This window comes from Heloderma suspectum, chromosome 1 (genome assembly GCF_057233095.1).
Source record: "Heloderma suspectum isolate Gila_16-S chromosome 1, 16-S_ref, whole genome shotgun sequence".
NCBI classification, from domain to species: domain Eukaryota; kingdom Metazoa; phylum Chordata; class Lepidosauria; order Squamata; family Helodermatidae; genus Heloderma; species Heloderma suspectum.
In genome coordinates this window covers 266,107,600-266,124,901 of record NC_139458.1, presented here as the reverse complement: position 1 = coordinate 266,124,901, position 17,302 = coordinate 266,107,600, and the positions used below count along the sequence as shown (strand labels likewise).

At 46.6% G+C, this 17,302-nt stretch overlaps 1 protein-coding gene and 1 non-coding gene across 10 annotated transcripts in view; both read right to left on the bottom strand.

The window, feature by feature from the left end:
* Positions 1-15,917, bottom strand: part of HS1BP3 (HCLS1 binding protein 3) — a 69,465-nt gene extending 53,548 nt beyond the window's left edge. The window contains exons 1-5 of one of the 9 annotated variants that reach the window (XM_084826525.1): positions 15,769-15,841; positions 14,573-14,704; positions 8,900-9,065; positions 2,583-2,790; positions 1,121-1,328 (exon numbers count right to left, since the gene is read on the bottom strand). In XM_084826525.1, the coding sequence (XP_084682651.1) occupies positions 1,121-1,328; positions 2,583-2,790; positions 8,900-9,065; positions 14,573-14,613 (623 nt within the window). In that variant the 5' untranslated portion in view covers positions 14,614-14,704; positions 15,769-15,841. Of the gene's footprint in view, positions 1-1,120; positions 1,329-2,582; positions 2,791-8,899; positions 15,099-15,768 lie in introns of those variants that run through there. The other 8 variants (XM_084826518.1, XM_084826522.1, XM_084826519.1 and 5 more) reach the window with 8 other exon arrangements.
* Positions 14,876-14,957, bottom strand: TRNAS-AGA (transfer RNA serine (anticodon AGA)). The gene has a single exon. It is a non-coding gene; the product is annotated as a tRNA-Ser (tRNA).
* Positions 15,918-17,302: the final 1,385 nt, after the last annotated feature.

The following is a 17,302-nucleotide window of genomic DNA, read 5'->3' as shown; positions in this document are numbered from 1 at the left end:
CCTGGAGGAAAAGGCTATCAATGGCTACTAGTCCTCGTGGCTCTATGCTACCTCCAGCATCAGAGGCAGTGAGCTTATGTATATCAGTTGCTGCGGAACATGGGCAGGAGGGTGCTGTTGCACTCATGTCCTGCTTGTGGCTTTCCCATAGGCAGCTGATCGGCCACTGTGTGAACAGAATCCTGGATAAGATGGACCCTTGGTCTGATCCAGCAGGGCTCTTCTTATGTTCTTACATGGATCTGCCTTGTTTCATGCATTGAACCATTGGTTTAATCTAGCTCAGTACTGCCTTATTTGATTCGCACAGGCCCTCCAAGACAGGCAGATCTGGCTCAGCCCTCCAGCTTCTGCCTTCTGCATGTAAAGTATTGCCCCTGCGCTATGGCCCTCCCCTTTTCATTTGCTCTACTTTTCTTGTTCGGTGGGCATCAGCATAGCTACTACAGTTCTGAAATACATTTTTAAAGAATTAAATGAGGTTTGAACTAAGGTTGCACAAAGTTTACAGCGTAGGTGGGCAACCTCTGGCCTGCGAGGTTGCCCATCCAGCCCACGGAGGTTTGGCCTCCTTTCGCAAGCAAATCCCACTCCCGTCCCAAGCACCACCCCTGGCCTGGAGGCTACCAGGGGCTTTGGGAGGAGGTGTGGATCTTATCTCCGATCTGTGAGGGTGAGCCCTATGGAGGAGAATTTCCGACCACAGAAAGCACAAAAAATCAAAAGGTGAGGGATTAGAGGCATAGTCTCTAGCACAGCTGGGCAGTGCACTCGTCTGGTGCTTGCAGGAGCCCCTACAAGTGCCAGATGAGGGAGCTTCACTTGTCCTTCACCTTGTCCCACTCGGGAAAGTGAAGGACGAGCGAAGCCAGGCTGAGCAGCTTCTTCTGCCCTACGTCCTCTCCCCAGCAGAAGGCAGCGTGGGGCGGGCAAAGCGGCTTGCTGCTTCTCCAATGGGAGAAAAACCACGTGCACCAAAGCCAGTTCCCACCAGGGACCAAATGACATCAGGGGACATGGCCTTGCCCCTGCCCATGTGATGTCACTCAGCTTGTGGGGGTCATTAGGCCCCCAACCAATTCTGATTGCCAGTTCTGAGAATAATATTAAAAAGGCATACTTGAGAACACCAAGTGGATCGACATCGTCTTCCTCCTCCTCCTCCTCCTCCACTTTAACACCGTGCACTTTCAATGTTTTGAACTGGGGAACTACATCGAATGCCTTTTCCTCTTTGAAGAAATCTAAGGCTTCATTTTCTTCTTCCTCCTCTTCCTTATCAGGAAGGTTTTTCCCTTTGACGTCAATGACACTAGTGGATCTTGTTCCTGTAAAAGCATGCAAGGAAAACTGGATGCAGAGATGCAAAACAGCCAACTGTTTTTGCTTGCCTATGTCCACATCATTAGCTTCAGACAGTGTGGTGAACAGAATGGGGAGATGCACCCTTGTATGTTCAAAACTGTATATTTGTGCCCCGTATAGCTACCTTGGTCTGATAGTTACTTGTCGTTCACTTTAGAGCTACTCTGCTGTGGGATTTCAAAAACTGCCATAGACACACCACAATTAAGCTCTTCAGAGCACTTAGAGAAATACAGTCCTTCTCAGCAAAAACAAGAGAGATAGGCTTTATTTTTTCAGTTCAGACACAACAATAATGATGTTAAAGCCCACTGTTATGAAGTCTGCTGTGCAGAAGATTAACTACCACTGAGTTTCAACCCTGATTAGAGCCTTTAGTTTCTGCTACTGTCAAACTAACGAGACATCCAGTCCTTGCTGACTTGAGGAAAAAAGCATGGCACAGTGCATTTAAGCCATGCATATTTACAATGAAGAGCTATGTAGATCCATTACTGGCAATCTTACCATATCAAGAGCAGTGTGTATTCTGCAATTCCACCATCACTTTGTGCAAGCATGGTGTTTGTATTTCATAAACAATTCAACATTTTGAGGTGGTTTTTAAAATAAAAAATAAAAATCAAGTTTCTAGCCCATTGTGTGGGCCATGCTTAGAGAAATCTCAGAAATGAGATTTCTAGTGGTTCGGATAGGGGTTTTACACCCTCTATTGCTCCTTCTTTTCCACATGACTACAGGATTCAAAATAAATTATTATTTAAAAGTGGAAAACTCATGCAAATTTGTTGAGGCCGCAGACTCCAGATTTTCTTGGAACAGACTTGGGCTACCTTAGTGCATAATTCTGATTATATAATACACACACTGCATACATCACCCAGATTATCTCTCAAATTAATAACGAAGGTCAGCTTTTCTTTTTAAAGCACATTACATATCCAAGTCATTACAAGCAAATCTCACATTTAGATAACAGAGTACTATGGATTTCTAGAATCTGAAGTACGGGGCTTGTAGGAAAGCAAATCAAAGTGCATTACACATTAGGTTTTCAGTTATATTTGGGCATGAGAACTTAACACAGACTTGGCCTTTAAAAATATAGGGGTGGGTGGGGAGAAAAACATAGTTCATTTTGCAAAATGTATACAAGGTTTGAGCCACTGCATATATTAATAAATCAATCTGGTTTAAGGGGCACATTTTGGAATTACCTAGGAATTCCAGTAATTCAGGGCTTGTTGCTAGATCTGCATCCCTGGAGATGGATCTCATGAGCTCATTGAATGCAACTCGTCGTTCCCGAATATCAGATTCTCCAACGAACAGCACTTTCCTGGGTAGCGGAGGCAGAGAGGTTCGTGGATGCCGTTTGGCCAGTCTTTGATAAAATTCCTCAATCTCACTGTACTTCTTAGAGACCTGATAACACAGGCAGAATATATTCTTTTATTAAACAGCAGATTTAGTGAAGCATGTAACAGAGCAGATGGTTCTTCTTGTTTCTGGATACATGGTATTTAGATGTTTTGCTATCATATCATCTTATTGTGATCCTAGCAAATTGCAGAGCAACAAATTTGTTCCTCAGTTGCAGTGTATTACAGATCCCCTTCCCAATGGGCCCAGCGGATAAGGAGCTAGATGCCACCTCTTATTCTGCTCTTCTAGTACAGTAAAATGTTTAGAGTGCTGGACTTCAGTTTGGAAGACCAGGACTGATGCCACCACCTGGCACCCTAGAGCGGCTGCTAAGGCCCCAGTTATCTGGCAGAGTCCACTGCTAATACCTGCCCAGAGCCCCCTTACTTTTTTTCTGGCTCCAAGCAGTGACAGACAGCTTGATCCAGCTACCGTGCCCCTGACCCAGCGTGGGTCAGGGGCATGGTAATTTCCTACCGTGCCCCTGACCCAGCGTGGCTCTGAGGTACTGCGGGAAATTTTAAGAGTGGCTAGACCCAGCCACCCAATGCTGTGTGGAACACTGTCTTCATGCCTTATGCCCCACTGATAGAAGAGGGGCCACCAGAGGGCATTTTCCCCAAAGCCCCCCTCAAACCTGGAGTCAGGCCTGTGGAAAATGCAAGATCTGGGATCAAATCCCTGCTTGGCCATGAAGCTTTGCTAAATGGCTTTGGGCAAGTCTTACATATTTAAGAAGAGCCCAGCATTCTAATTCTAGCATCAACCATGCAGATAGGCATGAAGGCAACAGCTACTCCCCTTCCCACCGCCCCCTGCCCAGTATCTGGAATTCAGAGGAATGCAAGAATAATGGGGGCATTCTAAGAAATGGGGAATTAGGATACAATTGGAGGGAAATCGGATGGAGGAAGAGAAAGAGCTATAACATAGAGCAAATTGAAGGGGTGGGGGAAAGTATGGAAATACATGCAGACCTGAAAGACTTGTACGAGACAGAAAAAAGTGAAGAGTTGTCCAGGACCAATCTATGGACTGGAACAGATGGGAGAGATTGCCTGTGAACAAGATCAAAATAGCCAATGAGGGGCTCAAACCCAGAGGGTCGTATTCAATACTGCTGCGGTGATCCTGCTGGTCTGTTGCATCTGCAGGACCCTGTGCTCGGGCAACAGAAAGCTAGTTCCAAAAGCAGCCCTGGAAACAAGCAGAAAAACTGGTTTCTGGCTCAGGACAGGTCTGCAGAGCTCCCTTCTGCAAGCTCTGCAGACCTGCCCTGTTCTGGAAATGAGTATTTCCACTTGTTTCTGGTTGTGGTTTTTAACCTCTAGTTCCCCGTGGTGCTAGCAGTGGGTCCTGCTGGTGCTGCCCATAGCCTTGAGATTATGAGCTAGTTGGGCAAGTCCCAAATATAAATAAGCTGCGAAGCGACCAAGTGCAAAAGAAAAAAGTGCAAAATGGGCAAGCCCAAAAACACAACACAAAAAACACAGGAGAGCCCTCCCTTTGCTAGGAACGGAACGTGAGCCACAGTGATGACACCAGGGAAAACCCTGACTGCCGTGGAGATAATACTAAGAGAAAGTGGCTGTGAGGGACTGTGTTGCTCCACTTCAAGATGATGGTGGTTTTCCAGCAACAGTGCAACGCCAGGCTGGGCAGTGAGTCCCACTGCAGAGGCATAAACGGTGTGGGAGAGAAAGGAGGGGGAGGCAGGGAAGAAAGAAAGCTGGATGTTTGTGTTACGAGAAATGATGAGGACCGAGGTACACTTTGTTTCTCGGGTACTGGGGGTGGTTACGGAGCTGGGAGGTATATTTATTGAGCTGAGGAGGCGGCGTAGTGAAAACGCTGACCTCTGTGATGAGTTAGTCCCCTCTAAGCCAAATCTCGTCTGATCTCGGAAGCTAAGCAGGGTCAGCCCTGGTTAGTACTTGGATGGGGCACTGCCTGGGAATCAGGCTTCCTGCACTGAGCAGGGGATTGGACTCGATGGTCTTGTAGGTCGCTTCCAACCCTACTATTCTATGATTCTAGATGCTTCCTAACAGGCAGTGCTAGTTGAAGTAGCAGGCCAAGAGGGGAGAAGTAGGGAATCTCGACAAGAGCAAGGAGGCAGGATGGAAGACAAAGTGTGTGTAAGGGTCAGGAAGAAGAAGATTTGGGATGCAAAATGAGCTCCCCACCCCCTGCCCTAGAATAAGAAGCCAGCAGGAAGAAGAACGTAAAGGCAAATATGGCCAGTCTATCATCAGCTGTTCGCTGGCTGATTTAAGGAAAAGGCCGTTTCTTGGCTAAGAGAACAGCTAAGCAACAATATTCCGTAGAAGACTGAAAACGAAGCCAAAGCAGCATTTAAAACTTGACCCCATCTTGTATTTTAGGATGTAGTTTAATCAGTTTCCCTACATGTGTCAAACAAACAAACAACTCTCAGGTTAAAATGCTGTATAGCAGCCATCTGCATTTACCCTTCTTTCCAATTCAAAGAATAAAAATACTTCACAGTATTAGCAGCTTGTTCTTCATCCACATATACACTATATTGGTGTAGGGGACCCAATGATTCTGAATGGGAACATATTACAAGCAAGCAAGAACTGCCAGCTATTATGACTCCAGCTTGAAAACATTCTTCAGACTGTATAGGCAAGAAGGAGGCAAGGAAGGGCAGGCAGCTTAAAAATGGTGTCTGAGCGCCCCCTACTGGAATTGCCCATTGCATACCAGTCAAAAGTCACCAGACATCATTCCAGAGGTCCTCTTACTTCCAGGATTGACTTCTCAGCAGCATGCCATGGGCCACTGAGGGTATGGGAACCAGAAAAGGCCTGATGTTCCTGCAGAAGTTTGCACACAGACCTTGGGATCCAAACCCACAACTCTATTGTGGCCATAAAGTCACATGAGATGAAACCTAACTCCTTCAAATCAAATTATCTATCAGTCATCCAGAAAGTTAAAAAGATGTGTGTATGTGTGTGGTGGTGGGGTCATCAGGCAGGGTACAGGAGATGGGTTTTACTGATGGTAGAGACCTCTGCCTTTGCAAAATAAATAAATAGAAGGGGTCCAAACGATCTTCTGCATCACTCCCAAAATTGTGCTAACCAAGGCCTGTAAATGCATGCTGCCTGCACAGTGCCAGAAAATAGCCTGGTAGGCCTCTTGCTTCCCCTCAGCCTAGCTCAATATCCATGAAGACAGGAGAGCCCAAGGCAAGTCTCAGAAGGTGCTGGACTCTCCTTTGTTACAGGTTTTTACGTAGAGGCTGGGTGGCCCCCCATCACGGACACTGCCACAGTGGAGGTCCTGCACTGTCAGTGGGAGGGACTAGATGACATTTGAGGTCCCTTCCCATGCTGTGATCCTGTGAAGCACCCACAACTGCTCCAGGAGCGAAGGGAGCCTAAGCACTGGTGGAGCACACGGGGAATCTTATCAGGCTGAACTTGTTCCAACTATGCCAAGGGTGCAGAACCTCTTTCACCCCGAGGGCCAGATTCCATTTCAGAGAAGGGGTCAGGGGCCGCATTCCAGTGGTGGGCAGGGCTGAAGGCCAAAGGGGCCGAGCCAAAATACTAAAAAATACCAGCCTGGTTTAGCTTCAACCTCTTCCTGCCAGTGACTAAGCCTTAGGAGGGACATTTCAACCTTTTAGAATAGGGGAAAACTTGCATAAAAGCAAGGAAACCACCAAATGATTGGTGGCTGAGGGAAAGGGGGTAGAGGACCGTAGAGGGCAAGATTAGGACCCCAGGAGAGCCGGATTTGGCTTCCAGGCCCAAGGTTCTGCACCCCTGCACTATGCCAACCACAGCCACCACTGTTCACTATTGCACCAGGGGGTTTGCTGAGTGTTTCTGCACCCATGAAGGAAGGAGCCAGGGATTAGTTCAGGATGCTGGCAGGCAAGTCAACCTGCTACTCTTCATTCTCTCACACTGTCCCAAATGTGCCTCCTTTTGGGATAGGAGTTCGCTGAAACCCCTGGCCAAATTCCACCACTAAGGCACCCCTCAGCTCAGCTATTCGTCTTGCACAGGATTAACAGGCAACAGGAGGAGGAGGAAGGGGGCTTTAGAGGCCAATTTAACAAGAGACAAGGGAAGGGGGGGTGACTTCAGTGTGTGCAATGTGTGTGCAAGAACACGTGTGTGTGTTTATGGGGGGGAGGATGTGACAAAGAACGGCATCTGCAATTTTTTGGTGGGCCTTGACTTCTACTTTAATATTTACATTTCCTGACCTGTCTCAAATTAATTATGGTCCTATGCTTACTTTAACTGGGAAAATGTTTTTTTTAGGTTTAAAATGGTAAAAGCACGTGGTATTTTACTAAGTATGTTGCCATGTGAAAGTGTGCATGTATGCATGCGTGCGTGTGCACGACCGGTATAGGGTGAGTGGTCAGCAAAGTGAAGCAGTAAAACCAGTTATAAATACCTTGGATAATACAATAGGTCACAGTGAACCCAAATATGTTTTCACTGTTCAACTACTTTAATTAAAAAAAACCCCACACATATCTTATACAATCCCCTTCTCCCCAAATCAACAGATTTCTTCCCTCTTCCCCAGCAAAGTACTACAAAAAGCTCCCAACCCCAAACTTCATAATATTAGTTGCACATGGCCAAACTATTTAAGGTATTTGACCATGTCAATGCATGGGTGACCCAAGATATTTCACTGGATAAAAATACCATTCCTACATCCTAATGAAATACCATTCAATATTTCCTTAGAAAGGGATGGAAGTCAAAGCAGCCAGAGTGTCTAACAAAGTACCATGACTAACCTAGGACAGCTTAATGAAAAAGCTACAGCTGAAGAAAGCTTCCCAGAGCCCAGACTTTACCAAGAAGAGACATGGGGATGATTCACAAGCATTAACCCCTCTTGATGACATCAAGTGGCAGTTTCCATGTGTGGAGGAGCCATGACAGATGATTCTCCTCAGGTTACCTCAACCACAAAGTTTTTTCAGTAGAGACAGCTCACACATTCAGGTGAGAGTTATCAAGTGATAAGAAATCAAGGCCTGTTTCTCACATACATGTCCAAAACATGTCTTGTCTGCACTTGATGATTGACAGCTGAATGTGAGAACTGGCTCAACTGGAAAATATCACTTTTGAGTCAACATGCAACATGTCTATAATGTTATATCTGTGACAGTCCATTCACACATACAAATCACTGTATGATGTTGCAGTCATCAAGCGACGGGCACACATGTATGAACCAGTCCACAAGTATCCGTTAAAATAAAAGACCAAGGAAACCAAAGTCTCCCACGCCTTGCATGCTACAGGCCAAAGTCTTTATTTGCCTTCTAAAATACAGTGCTTATACTGGATCTACTAGTGCAATATTTATGTGTATTCTTAAAAACAAGGAAATCTGTATAAATGGCAGGTTTCTTCACAGCCATCTCCTTCAAATATCTTCTATTTCCAGCCCAATATAAGCACTTTTCTGAAGGGAGTACATATGGCAGAAATGTGTACATCAGAACACATAGCAAACTCATGCATCCAAAAATTTAAGTGACTACGATTTGCAACATGGAAATTTGGTTATAAATTTACTGTATTGGTCCAGGTGAACAGTAGATACAAAATACTTAAGGTGACTCTTTTTGATTGAAGAAATTGTCATAGCACAAGCCTGCAGGGGAGACTGGTGACTCCAGTTTCAGTGGGGTGCAGATTCCATGCTGGGTTTTAGTTACAACCAGCCATAAGTCTAAATGAGCTATCCAAGGTGCTGGACCCTATCCCCAAAATGGATTCAGCACCTTGGATAACTTATTTAGATTTCTGGCTGGTTGTAACTAAAACCCAGAATGGAAGACTTGCCCCACCAAAATTCGAGCCACCAGCTTCCCCTGGCACAAAGGTATGTGATCTGTCAATACAATCTGGGCTATACAATTTTAGCCTGTAGACTGAGACTCACCTAAGGTACATCATGGCCTACTCACAAGCCATTAGCCATGTGATATACAAATCATGAACGGGTTCATATATTCATAATGTTATTCATCCATTCTCTCACTCTTTCTCACACTCACACACACACCAAGTGATAAATGACTGATTACCATAAACTGAATGATGTCTTCTGGTTTGTGCTTTGCTGATTTGAATGCAGCCAGCTGGGTAACTACTACAATATTATATTCCACATGGCCAGACATCATCTTTCCCCGGATTTCCTGGTACTCTGGGACTGACAGATCTATCCCTGTGTGGGCATTTTGGAGAGGTCTGCAAATGTAAACACAGAGAGTTCCATCAAAGATGGGCCGCATTTCGGTGTTAACAGACTCCCAACACCAACACCAACACCAGTTTCTGGCCCACAGGCTTTTGTGGCAGGACTAAAGGTTTAAATCTATGCAGTTCAGAGCAGGTATCAGCATCCAGGAAGTAATGGGCAACTGTGCTAGGTTGTATGCAATAAGCTAACCCTAGCACACTTTAAGAGAGGGAAGAAGAGAAAGCTCAGAGATTCTCACACATGAGGAAAACTGGTCCCTCCTGTGCTCCATAGTAATAACAAATACGTTTTTCTGCTATTGCGTCTTATTTATTTTTATTACTTTTTTATCCCACCCTTCCTCCAAGAAGCTCAAGTTAGAGTACAAGATCTCCACTCAATTTTAGCTTCACAACATCTCTGCAAGGTAGGTTACAATGAGCGATAGTGAGCTAAAAGTTGGTTCAGATATGCAGGCAACCATCTTTTTCTCCACGCAGTCACATACAGAGGTGCAGAACTGCATGGAGAAACCTTCTGTTCTCTTCACCTTGGTCCCCTCGCTTCTGTCCAGCACTCTGCTGCCAAAACCACATGCCTCCATGATGTTGATGTACCATGGTGTAGAAATGAATAAGAAACTGGAGGTGTGCACCCCACAATAAGCTTCTGGCCACCCAAGATCCCACACCCAAATGGCCAAGAGACTGTCCTCGCAAAATGCCATGGAACAGACTTCCCCAAGCTGGTGCCCTCCAGATATTTTGGACTTCAGCTTCCATCAGTCTTAGCCAGCATGACCCATGGTCAGAAATCCTGGGAGTTGTAGTCCAAAACATCTGGAGGGCAGTAGTTGGGGAAGGCTGCCAAAGAAACATGTCCAGCCCAAAGCTTCTTTAGGGTGCAAGATTCAGTCAAGCCCTCCCCCATGACAATACTAGCCACAGATATGTAGAAAAGGATAAGGAATTAGTGGTGTGCACCCCATAAGAAGGTTTCGGCCAATGGAAATCATACACCCACATGTCCAAGAGAGTTTCCTCTATGAGATGGTATGAATATTCTTTGCTATATACGTTTAGTTATTTTGGGTCCAGGTACATGCCCTTGACAGTGTCTTGCACCCAATCAAAGTGTTGGACCCAACCCAGTTCTATGCCACCTCATAGAGGATACTCTCCTGTAGGTCTGGAAGGGATGACTGGGGGGTGTCCAAAGCTTACTATAGCTTGAGGTGCACATCCCCAGTTCCTTATTCTTTTCTACATATTTTGGTTATTATTAGTATGTATTAGTATTAGTATGCCTGACAATGTCCTGGACCCCAAAAAAATATTGAGCTGGAAGCGATTCAAGGCCATCTCATGTCTCCTGAAGTTGTGAGTGTATGAACTGAGGTAGCCCAAAGCTTAATGTGGGGTAAGCTCACCTGCATACCTGTAGTTCCTTATTTGTTATTGTCACCTGTGGGAAGTGTCCTGAACCTTCTTTTCCCCCCAAAGTTCTGCAGGGCCCTCCAGATGTTTTGGTCTACAATTCCCACCAGCCCTAGCCAGCATAGCCAATGGTGTGGGATGATGGGAGCTGAGTTGTAGGCCAAAACATCTGGAGGGCCATAAGTTGCCCACCCCCATTCTACAGCTAGTTTGGGTACTAACTATAAAAATGAACTTCCATCAGCTAGCTTGAAAGCATGTCCCTTGTTCAATTTTCAGTTTAATGTCACCAAACCATGGCCAATACAACATTACCAGGCACTGTAAGGACTATAAATACCGTTCAGTGCTCAAAAAACCAGCCAGTTTCAGACCAAAGTTAAGGCTATCTCATGTTGGCTCAAGCTCCACAAAGCCAGGAAATTGGAAGCCGCAGGTTGGAGTAAAAGGATAAATGTGTCAATTTCCAGCACTATTTAACTTGCTGTACCTGTGGCAATTTTTACTGGATCAGTTTGAAATTCTGCACAGTTGCAGACCTCATCATATAGATCATGGATGCCAAGTGATTAGCTCAACCACTGTCACTTTTATAAGCAGTAGAATTTTGAGGCCTATAATGGCGGAACCTGGTTTTTTGCAACTCACCTTAACTGAGGGGGCACTCTGGTGCCCTTGTAATTCAGGTCTATAGATAATAACAGAAGACACTGTAAGCTGACCAAAGGGAAGGCAGCAAAGGCAGTCCTCATCCAGGGCGCTATTCATCCTAAGGCCAGCTCTTTGCTCCCATATCCAGCACAAGCACCTTGTCTTTACTTTCAAAACTCTCCATGGCCTTCACCTCCTCAACCCGCCCGCTTTATCTCTCCACTCTTATTTCCCAATACATGATCCCTGCCTATCATCTTCTCTCTTCCAGCTCCACCACCTTCTATGGTCTGACAGTCTCCCGCTCCCCCAACAGATTATGCCCTTTGGAACTGCCTCCCGGAACACCTGTGTGATGCCCCCTCTCTCATTTCCTTCAAATCCCCCCTCAAAACCCATCTTTTCTGTGAAGCCTTTGGCATAGCCCTCACACCTACTATAACTAAGCGTAAGTACATGTTTCTACCAGAAATGGCAGTCAAGGTGGCTTATAATCACTGATAAAAACAATAAGAAATACATTTAAAGCACAATTAGAAGCACATCAAGAACAGAGTGAAAACAGCATCCAGCTCAACAGACCTGCTTACATACCAATGGCCCATTGGAATAAAGTGGGGTTTGCCTGCCGGTGGAAGGACAGCAGAGAGGGAGCAAAGCTAGCCTCCCTTGGTAGGGAGTTCCATAGCCAGGGAGCAGCCACTGAGAAGGCCCTGTCTTGCGTTGTCACCAGACGTGCCTCTGAAGGTGGCGGCCTCAAAAGAAAGGCCTCTCCTGAAGAGCTTAAGAACTGCGCAGGCTTGTATGGGAGAAGGTGGTCTTTCAGGTAGCCTGGTCCCAAGCTGGATAGGGCTTTACAGATCATATCTAGCACTTTGAATTCTGAAGAAACAGACCAGTAGCCAGTGAAGCTGCTGTAACAAGGGAGTCACATGCTCCCTGTAACTGGCCCCTGTCAAGTCTGGCTGCACCATTCTGGAGCACCAGTTTTTGAAGGCATTATGGTAGCCCAAATGGGATGTAACTAAGGCATGCATGACCGTGGCCAGATCAGATGTCTCTAGGAATGGGCGCAGTTGGCACACTAGCCTTAGTTGTGCAAATGCACTCCGGGTCACTGCCGAAACCTGGGCATCCAGGTTCAAGGTCAAGAATACATGCAAATTGCATGCCTGAGTCCTCGGGAGGAGTGTAACCCCATCCAGCACAATCCTTATTTCCTGATTTGTCTTTTGACTATAGATGGCAAGCTTCTTAGGGACAAAGACCTTTTGTCTTGTACTCATAAATTGCCAGGAATATTGATGGCCCACTACATTTTTTTTATTACTACTACAAGGAAGCCAGGCCTGGACACTGCCCATCTTTGTCAGACTCACAGACATAAAACTGACAGTGAGTCTATACTCAGAAATAAGCCCCATTTATTTCCATTTGGGCTCACTCCCAAGTAAGCATGTATAGGACTGCAACCTGTAGAAAGTATTTGTACTGAAAGAACAGTGTAACCAATGCTGCAAAAAGGAATGGCCCAATGAGCAGGATATGACCACACAAACCATTTCAATACAGATTTTTGGGAAAGCAGAAATGTGTCGTTGGGATTCACAGAAGGATTTCCAGTCAGTTTGGGACACTATGGCTGCAGTCCTATATACCAGCCTTCCCTAACTGGGTGCCCTCCAGATGTTTTAGGCTACAACTTCCAACATTCCTGACTACTGGCCATGCTGGCTGGGGCTGATGGGAGCTGAAGTCCAAAGTACCTGGAGGGCACCAGGCTGAGGAAGGCTGCTATGCACACTTAACAGAACATCCAGTTGAACTGAGTGGGGCTTATGTCCAAGTCAATTGCACTGTACATACTGTGAAAATTAGGGCTGCCAACTTTGTTTATGGAAGGGCCCTTGTGCCTGTGAAACAGAAAACCAGAAGGCGAAGCTTTTCCTAGAGAAACGTATTCAGGAGCTGAAGCTTCTATCATAGAGGTGGGCAACTTGTGGCAGATGTGTTGGCCTACAACTCCCATCAGCCTTAGTCATCACAGTCAATGGTGAGGCATGATGGGGGATGTAGACCAAAACATGTGGAGTGTCACAAGTTGCCCACCCCTATGATAAAAGCTTCAGCTTCTGAATACATTTCTCTTGCTCAAGCAGAAACGATTAAAGACACATGGCATTTCTACCTGAGGCTTTTAACCCACACCTTTACCAGGGCATCGGCTTTCAGATTCTTTGCAGGATTAGGGTTGGCTCCTTTACACGTACGTGGGGTGGGGGTGTCTTTCTCTGCTTTTCTATATGTTTCATTATACAGCCACTAGATGGCACTATAGTATAGCACAATTACCTACTACAAACAACGCCAATATGAAAAATGCCACATTTTCCTCAATCTAAAAAACCCAGGAGAGTGAGCAACCATGAGCACACAATAAAAGCCTCCTGTAGAAAGACTCACAGGGGCCCTGCCAAGGAAAAGGGGGAAAGAAGGATCAGCCCCATGCCAACAGTGACAGACTGGACAACTGTGCACTGGTGATTGTTCAGTTGTGTCCAACTCTTCTTGACCCCACAGACCATAGCACGCCAGGCCTTCCTGTCCTGTGCTCTCTCCCGGAGCGTGCTCAAGTTCATATTCATTGCATCGGTGATGCTATCTGGCCATCTCATCCTCTGCTCTCCCCTTCTCCTTTGGCCTTCAATCTTTCCCAGGGGTAAAGACCTCAGGGACACAGACCTGTGATAGGTGAAATGCTATGCAGGGCAGGCACTGCACAAAAATATTGTAGAGGGGAGACAGAAAATACCTGGAGATATTTCCCTTCTCCAGAAATTCAGATATCATGGGGTGAGATTGTTAAGTATTTGTGTGTGTGGGGGGGGGGGGCGGGATTCCAACTAAGTAATTTCCTTACTTAGTAAGTGGGGAGAAGAAGCCACAGAAGGGGGGGGTAAGAGTGCCCCAAGTGGTGAAAGCCCCCCCCCCAAGATCGCCGTGGGTGATAGGAAGGGATCCCATGGGGGGGGGGAGCAGCGGGAGAGTCGCACTGCTGCCTCAAAGGGGCAGCAACCCGACCATTCCCTTGCAGAAGGAAGGAGGAGAAAGTCCTTGCGAAGAGGCTCGTCCTCATGAACTCCGCACAGCCAACGCTTGAAGCAAGAGAAGACGGAAGCCCAGCCAGCCTCCAGCCAGCCGCTCCCAGGGGCGGTGTTAGGCCTGAGGCGCGCATGCATCTGGCGGATCCCGGGCAAAGGAGGTTCCCAATCCCTGCCCGGGGAGGGGGGGGGTCGGGACGACCAGGCTGCCTTGCAGGGACGAAGGTCTCGCTTGAAGTCGGCTGGGCCGGCGGCGTGTGCGGGAGCGAGTCCTACCCCGCAGCGGTAGGGGGCACGCCAGCGGGTGCGCCGCCGCCGCCGCCTTACCTCGCGGTGACCAACACGGCCGGGCCCGGGCTGTGCTGCATGGCGTCGCCCCCTCCACGACCGCCGCTTCCTGCCTCCCAGACAAAGCGCAGCCTCCGCTCTCGGCGCGCTGCTGCTGCCGGTGTTGCAAGCCTGGGAAGGAGATCCGGGGACGCGTGTCACGAGATCCCTTCCGCCGCTGTGCCCTCCCGACGCGCGGCGCGGCTTCGCGCCCTTCCCGCTCGCTCCGGGAGCCCCCGGCCCGACTTGGCCCTATTGGGATTTGGCCATCCGGCTAAAAGTTTACACGCTTAAAAATTGCATCGTAGTCGGCAGGATTCGAACCTGCGCGGGGAGACCCCAATGGATTTCTAGTCCATCGCCTTAACCACTCGGCCACGACTACGCCTGGTGGCAAGACGTTTCTAGGCAAGTGCTTTTAAATTCCTGCTCCTCAGCTTTGCTCCTTTTACGAAGGCCAGAGCGCGCATGTTGGGGAAGACAAGGAAAGTGAACATCTGTTTGGCCCGATAAAATATCTTAATCCAAGCTGTGCCATCCCCTTGAAAAAGATCAGGAACTGCCTGTATTGAAAATAGTGCCTGCTCCTTTGTTACGGAAATTATTTGTACTGCAATAATATGCAGCGTGCCGGGCTGGGCCATTTACCATTATGCCGCGGTCGTCGGCCGTGCTTTATCCTTTAGGGTACTCGTGGGATTGACAGATCCCAACCCACTGCAATAGCAGCGGCAGTAGTACCTTCATTGCCAGCTCTCACTTGAAAGCCTTGTTGCTTTAGGAGCGCTGCCTTTGGCTGCAATCCGCAATCCACCTGTTCGTGTTCGGCCCCCGCGAATTCTGCGGGGTTGATCCAGGAGCCGGTGAAAGTGGGTTACAGATTGCGGACCGAACAAGTTATTCCAGAGAGGGTATCGGGCCAGCCACAAAACTGTTTGCCTCTAGTTTCAGAAGTTTAGAAGGGAAAGGGTGCAATTCTATCACACTTCCCTAGGTCCCATTGAATTTAGTGTGTCCGATTAAACACGCATCTGGATGCGGCTGCATGATTGTCAGTACAGTGGGGCTTATTGATCGGAGCAAGGGGTGTGTGTGTGTGTGTGTGAGAGAGAGAGAGAGAGAGAGAGAGAGAGAGAGAGAGTCTAGTGAACATTAGAGTTCAGAAGGGCAAACATGTAAACAAATTATGTGCTTACTCGGCTATTCCCCAAATATCCAAAGAGCCAGATACTGTATCACGCTTCTTTCCTCTAAATAACTGACGGGCTTGTTGTCGGGATCAAAACGCATGAAACTGGCATGGTTAGTAAAGCTGCGTGCTGCGTGCTGCGAATTAACCTTCTCATCATGCAACCAGTTGCATGCCAACAAGCCCGCCTGTATATCGCACGCAGCGCCCCCTTACGGGACAACGGGTGCCATGCAGGACTGAAAGCCTTTTTACAACGTATGCATTTTTATTTAGAAGTGCTACTTATTTCATAGCAGGGGTGTTACTAGGCCTGGCCCCAAATCTATTTCCCAGGGCTCTAGCCCTGAGTATCCATTGGTGCCAACACAGAGTTTTTAGCCCCCTGGTGTAACTGCCATGCAAGTGCTTTTCCACTTATTGCACTTCTGTGCACTCTATCTTTTCACACTGTTGCAAATTAATTGTAATTGAAGAGGCACCACTGATCTGGGATGGGTACAAATTAATTGAAGAATTTATTTGAGATTATTTGAATGAGAAATCAGTTGGCTGGCTTTGCCTTCTGTGAAATTTAAATAAATCTTTGCAATTCTTTCTAAATTTGTATATATAGATAAAATTAGCATGTGCAGACTTTATGGTGATTTGTGGCGGATGGCCCTGGGCCCAGAATCTTTTAGGCAGCTGGCATCACCCCTGCTCCCTAGTAGTGTGTTTAGGATTGCACCTGTATATAGGAGCTTATTCTCCACACCACCTTCAGCCCAAGCAGTCACAGAGCATTTATCTGACCATGTAATGCCGTGGTGAGATTTGGTGGTGTGTAAATGGGAGAATGATTAATGAACTCAGTTTTTAACAATCACTCATTTTTCCTCACACTTTCATGGTTATCTCTTTATGCTTTCTTTCTCTGTGACAACTTTATTACTGGTTAATTTCCTGAGCCATTGAATATGCTGAGGAAATAAGATTTTTAAAAATTGCTGACAATGTTTCATCTGCACAAGGGGTAGGGGCAGGCTGGTAATGTCTTTGGGGCAATATTTAATTATGTAATTACCTCACTATAATGTTTGCGTATAATTCTTCAGACTTCAGGTCTTCCTCCTTCATTCTCAGGAATAAGATGCCAAGCTCCTTCCAATCAAAACAGAATAGTTCTCCATGTACATTAATGAGCCATAAAAGGCTCATTAATATTGCACCAAAATCTTGGTGTTATGGAGAAAGAGTAAACTAGGATTGGAGCAGTGGCAACAGAAATATTTTTAGGAGTTACACATTTAACCTAGGAGATCAGGAGGTAATTTTCGTAACATGGAAGGCTGCAAGTGAAAACTAACCAGATTAACAGTCAGGATGGGTTTTCATACACTTGATTTAATTAACATTCATTCCCATAGCAAAGTAATGTTTAAATGCTTCTGCTCTGTGCAGTGTAAACACATGGAGGGCTCACATGCCAGGCTGTTATTAGCCCTTGGTGAGAGCTTTTCTGCATGAGGCATTTGTTGTGCACACACTATTCCCCGCTC